The sequence below is a fragment of the Hypomesus nipponensis genome, chromosome 24 (assembly GCF_054491055.1).
Source record: "Hypomesus nipponensis isolate SF chromosome 24, ASM5449105v1, whole genome shotgun sequence".
Lineage (NCBI taxonomy): Eukaryota > Metazoa > Chordata > Actinopteri > Osmeriformes > Osmeridae > Hypomesus > Hypomesus nipponensis.
Window position 1 is genome coordinate 9,444,466 of NC_140384.1, and position 5,535 is coordinate 9,450,000.

At 47.9% G+C, this 5,535-nt stretch overlaps 1 protein-coding gene across 7 annotated transcripts in view; it reads left to right on the top strand.

Moving 5' to 3' along the window:
• The first annotated feature begins 224 nt into the window (after positions 1-224).
• atxn2 (ataxin 2) overlaps positions 225-5,535 on the top strand; it is a 14,608-nt gene continuing 9,297 nt past the window's right edge. For 6 of the 7 annotated variants that reach the window (XM_084690544.1, XM_084690545.1, XM_084690547.1 and 3 more), the window contains exons 1-9: positions 225-756; positions 2,350-2,371; positions 2,795-2,854; positions 3,393-3,464; positions 3,732-3,882; positions 4,546-4,560; positions 4,743-4,867; positions 4,967-5,058; positions 5,324-5,512. In XM_084690544.1, the coding sequence (XP_084546670.1) occupies positions 656-756; positions 2,350-2,371; positions 2,795-2,854; positions 3,393-3,464; positions 3,732-3,882; positions 4,546-4,560; positions 4,743-4,867; positions 4,967-5,058; positions 5,324-5,512 (827 nt within the window). In that variant the 5' untranslated portion in view covers positions 225-655. The remainder of the gene's footprint in view (positions 757-2,349; positions 2,372-2,794; positions 2,855-3,392; positions 3,465-3,731; positions 3,883-4,545; positions 4,561-4,742; positions 4,868-4,966; positions 5,059-5,323; positions 5,513-5,535) is intronic. The other variant, XM_084690549.1, reaches the window with a different exon arrangement.

Sequence of the window (5,535 nt, forward strand, 5' to 3'; positions counted from 1 at the left end):
TACTTCCCGTAAATAGTGCGTTGTTTTGCTATCTTTTGTTTCCCAAATGAAATTCTGACATATTTACATTGTCAACGTTTTACGTTTAGAAGGAGTGGATACATTTAAATCCAGACTGATAATTGGATGTCAAAGCATTAATAACAATATTTTGCTTGAATGATCTGTAGTATCACGCTCTGCTTATATCCCTCCGCTGTTTTTTGTCCCCTTTCAGACTGTTTTGGTCTTTTCGCAGTTAGCTAGCAACGGAAGGAATCCGAGGTAGCTGAAAATCTAATCTTGAGATAAATTTAATTCATTTTTACGATCTAAAGAGAAGTTGACAAGAGGTGTTATTCAAACAGTTGACACCAAAGAGTAATCTTTGTTACATTATAGTTTTTATTGTAGTTTTTTTCTGTTTTGTTACACAGATACCAGGCTTTATAGTTGCCTTTAGCTGGCTGCTATTGCTAGCTTAGCCAGCTAGAGCCAGCTCTCATAACATTGGACCACAACTGCGAATCGCAGAGCAAGTTGACATTAGCTAGCTTGCTAATCATTGTTTGATTTCGTCATCATTGAATACCGCATATTCATCATCTCTTCGGCTGATACAATCATTTTGGAACTTTAGAAATACACGTCAAACGTTGTCTTTTATGGGATCACCATGTCAATGAAGCAGGCCGGTGGTATTCGCAAACCCGGCGGTGGCAGCAGTGCCGCTGCCTCTGGTGCTGGTGGAAGCGGTGGACGACAGAATTTGGGCAGGTCAGTGACAGCTGAAAAGACGACAAATTTACGGCAAAATGTGCGTAGGTTCGGAGTTGACAGTCTTAGATTAACATGACCCAACCCCTATTATAGTTTCAGCACTCGTCATCTCTTTTTATCGAAATCAAAATATATCTCCTTTCCTTGAACACATTTATTAAGCGGCCTGGCGACGTGGTGCTGGTCAAGTTAGCTTCTAGTTAGCCTTGCTACTAGCAAGCTAGCGGGTATTATTTCTGAGGCCTGGCTGCGGATGTAGAACAACGACTCAACGTAACCCTTTATCCATGAGATAGATGCATAGTTTTAAAATCTCCTGCGACAGTGTAATCCGACTGTTAAATTGTAACCAAGGATAACGAGTCACGAGAATCTGTCTGGCAAAAGACACTGGATGTTTTAACAGGGAACGTCAGTTAGACATGCAGATAATACGACGTTAGCTGTCACACGGTTGATGCACATAGTAGGTTGACGCATGCATTTTACACTTAACCACCCAACGTTATCTAAGTGGCATTTATGCTCCTTGTATTCAATGATTACTCAATCCACATCATTGCATCGGTGCAATTTAAGCCTTTTGCCTGCCTGCTAATTGTGTCTACGCCTGATTGTATTTTTTTCACCGTGTCTTGTGTAAAGCATTTTATCTAATAAGACAAGGCCTTGTTCGACATGTCATATTTGTCTTGGACACACAGTAGGAATATTCTAAATGCTTGAAAATGCCAGGTTGAAAGAAAATGTCACCGGTGCGTGCAAGCGAAAAGGGGCGGGGAGGGGGGGGGGTGTATGGGCATTTAATTCGGACTGCTGTCAACCTTGAGACTCGTAACGGCTTGTGTAAATTTGTGTCCTTGAAACATGACATTTGTATACAAACCGTCTGTTGATAAGTTAGATCTTCTGACGTGAGGCGTAAATCAGAATCCTTACTTTCTAAATCTGCTTTTTAAATGAGCTCGTGGACACTGTGTTCTGTTGTGTGGGTTGGTTCCCACTAGGGGTATACCACGGTAAATGAGTACATTGAATGACACCACACTCATATGACAACTACGTCTATGCCATCCCTGGATGACCTGATTTAGCCTTATAAGCCCTATTGGCTATATTTTACTTTGGTAATCAATCAAAATGAAAACTGTGGTCCTCTGCTCACACCTTGTTTGTCAGTCTAAAATATTGCTCATTCTGAAAGGGGCCGATCGTGAGGGGGAAAAGTGGGCGTTGCCTGCCTCCCTCTGTGCACGTGCCTGTGTGTGTGTGTCATCCAGACCAACTTGCTTGCTTTAACTCGTTTACAGCATTCATAATTACACCACTGAAATTGAGTTGAACAAAAACATCAAAGATAGGGAGCTAGGCTTTCCCAGACAGTACCTTTTTCTGACTCAGACACAGGCTGATAATGTGGGCCTCTGTAGTCACTTAATGTATAAAGCAGAACCAGACCTGTATGTATTAAAGAACAAAGACTTTGGTCTTTCACTTTTGTTTCATTATTAAGAAGACTACCTGCGGGGAAATTGAGTTATGACACCTGGAAGATGATGATGACAGTTGTCTTTTTTTTCCTGTTTTCAGGGGAAGACACAATGCCACACCGGTAAGTAAACATGTCGTCGTTTATAAACACAAGTTTGAGATTGGCTGTTTAGTCCACACCTCTTAACTCTAGCCTGTTGCAGTGGTCTCCGGTGCAATTCTCATTTTAATTCATCTACGCTTTTATCCAAAGAAAGACGTACTCACAATGCACATTGAAAGTACAGCGAGTGCATATGGAAAGTACAGATTGGCTGCCTAAACACGGTTATGTAGGATTGTCCAGTATTTGTGCGTAATTCACACTGGTACGATGTCGTTTGGGGGCCCAGTCAGAAGTGATGTCACAATGTCGTTTGGGGGCCCAGTCAGAAGTGATGTCACAATGTCGTTTGGGGGCCCAGTCAGAAGTGATGTCACAATGTCGTTTGGGGGCCCAGTCAGAAGTGATGTCATGCTCTTGTTCTGTTGTCCTCTCTTTCAGGTTGTTTATAATGGTGTTTATGCAAACATGAGGATGGTCCATGTCCTGACATCAGTGGTGGTACGTCCCATCCCCCCCCCCATGTCTCTTAAAGATGGTTTTACCCACACCATGTCCTGATAAACCTCCTGGCTCTTCAGCACATGCTGTAGCAGGCCAGACGATGAAGCTGCATCCCTGCGCTTCTTTACTAGGCAGTGATCTGGACGGCCAGGCCCCAGAGGGAGTTGAGGATGGGCTGACTGTCTGGTCAGGAGTGGCGTGGGGGGTCGCAGAGCTAGATAGCTGGGTGTAGATGCTCTGCGGAGGGGTGCGAAGTGGTGCGGGCTTTTACACAGTAACTAGTGATCCCATCCATCTCTTCACTTCTCACGTTGCGAAGCTCATCCGGGGAGAACAGCTCCAATCCACCTCCAGCAGAGCCAGACAGCCCGGTCAGCCACCAGGCGTCTGGGTGGAGAAACAGGAGGCGATTGGTGACCGCGTTCACGAGAGCAGCAGATGTTTCCTGAGGGCTCCAGGCTGGCGTGTGAGAGGTGTGTGGTGTTGCCGGGGGCGCTGGGCTGAGCTGATGTTGTGCCTCTTGTTTCTTCTCCAGGGCACCAAGTGTGAGCTCAGGGTGAAGAACGGGGGCGTTTACGACGGAGTGTTCAAGACGTACGGGCCGGAGGTGAGAGGAGGCCCCTCTGATACCACGCTGGTGGTCTCTCTCTCTCTCTCTCTCTCTCTCTGTCTGTCTGTCTGTCTGTCTGTCTGTCTGTCTGTCTGTCTGTCTGTCTGTCTGTCTGTCTGTCTCTCTCTGTCTCTCTCTCTGTCTGAGTTTGTCTGTCTCTCTCTGTCTGTGTCTGTCTGTCTGTCTGTCTGTCTGTCTGTCTGTCTGTCTGTCTGTCTCTCTCTCTCTCCCCCCTGACCTCCCGTCCCTCGCTCCCTCCCCCAGTGTGACCTGGTGCTGGACGCTGCCCACAGGAAGAGTCCAGAGCCTGGCGTGGGTCCTCGTAAGGAGGACATAGTGGAGAGCATCATCTTCAAGGCCTCCGACGTGGTGGTGGTCACCTTCAAAGACGTGGATCCCCACTTTGCTAAAAAAGGTACCGTGCACTGGGGACGTGTACCAGCTGACACATGCGTGCACTGTCACACGCGCACATGCTTACGTACACACGCTTCAATACTTCCTACCCACACACAACACGCCCTCATGCAATCCACACTAGCAGTGTCTCCCCAGAGGCAGAGTGGAATGTAAATATACATGTGGCCCCTGTCCCGAGTATTGATCTCTGTGCTTGTGTGTTGTAGTCACGCCTGAGCACCAGGAAGTAAATTGTGTGTGCTCTGCTCTGATTGGCCAACCAGTGAGCAATAACGCAAGGTATTGATTGGTCCAGAGGTCTCCCAGCCAGACACTGCAGGGCGAGTCTATAAACCCTGTATGAATCAACTTTACATTCTCTCGCTGTAGCCATGAGCGTGTACGCGCGTGTTAGTGTGTGTGCGTGCGTGCGTGTGTGTGTGTGCGTGTGGGTGTGTGTGTGTGCGTGCTTCGTCCTCTCTGCTGTGTCCTAAAGAAAACTGTCTGATTGTAACAAAGTGATTCTGCAGTGGCAGAAAGGGAGGGGGGCAGGAAGTGGGGGGGGGACTCTGGACTGGCAGGAGGAGGATTGGTGTTACCCCTGACAACCACACCTAAGTGATAGTTTGACACTTCTCTCTTTCTCTCCCTCCCATCCTGTTCCATGTATCTGCTGTAGTCTCCTCAGACACAGGTAATATGTGCTCTGTTAAAGCTTTTGTTACACACACAAACACACACACAATGATAATGCTGGGTATATATTTTGAAGGAAATATCCCTTCATGTCTTGACCACATAGACGTGATACATTTGTACTTCAGTAGGGATCTTTGATAGCGTCCTGAAATGACCGTGGGTGCGTGTGTGTCCCAGACAATTTCACAGACTCTGCGGTGAGCAGTAGGATTAACGGGGAGCACAAGGAGAAGGACCTAGAACCATGGGATGGAGGAGAGACGCATGCCTCTGACAGCCTGGAGTCTCTGGACACAGACGTGGTAGGGACGAGACACACACACTACACGCACACACTACACACACACACACACACACACACACACTCACTCACTCTTCTCACCCTCTCTGTGTTCCTCCAGTCTAACGGTTGGGACCCCAACGACATGTTCAAGTACAATGAGGAGCAGTACGGCGTCAAGTCGACATACGACAGCAGCCTCTCCACATACACGTAAGACCTGCCCTGCTCTTTGTATCTCTGTCTTTCTATGTATCTCTGTCTTTGTATCTCTCCCTTTCTGTATCTCTCTCCCTCTTTCTATATATACATCTCTCTTCTCATCTCTCCCTCTATAGATCTTTCCCTCTATAGATCTTTCCCTCTCGCTATCTCCCTCTCCATATCTCCCTCTCTCTCTGTCTCCTTGTCTCTATGTGGTATGTTTCTCTCTCTCTCTGTCTCTCACCCCCCCCCCCCCTCCCTGCTGGTATCCCAGGGTGCCCCTGGAGAGGGATAACTCGGAGGAGTTCCTGAAGCGTGAGGCCCGGGCGGCCCAGCTGGCTGAGGAGATCGAGGCCAGCTCCACCTACAAGGCCCGCGTCGCCCTGGAGAACGACGAGCGCACCGAGGAAGACAAGTACACTGCCGTGGTGCGGGGCGAGAGGGAGACACACACACTCAGCAGGTACACACACACACACTCAGCAG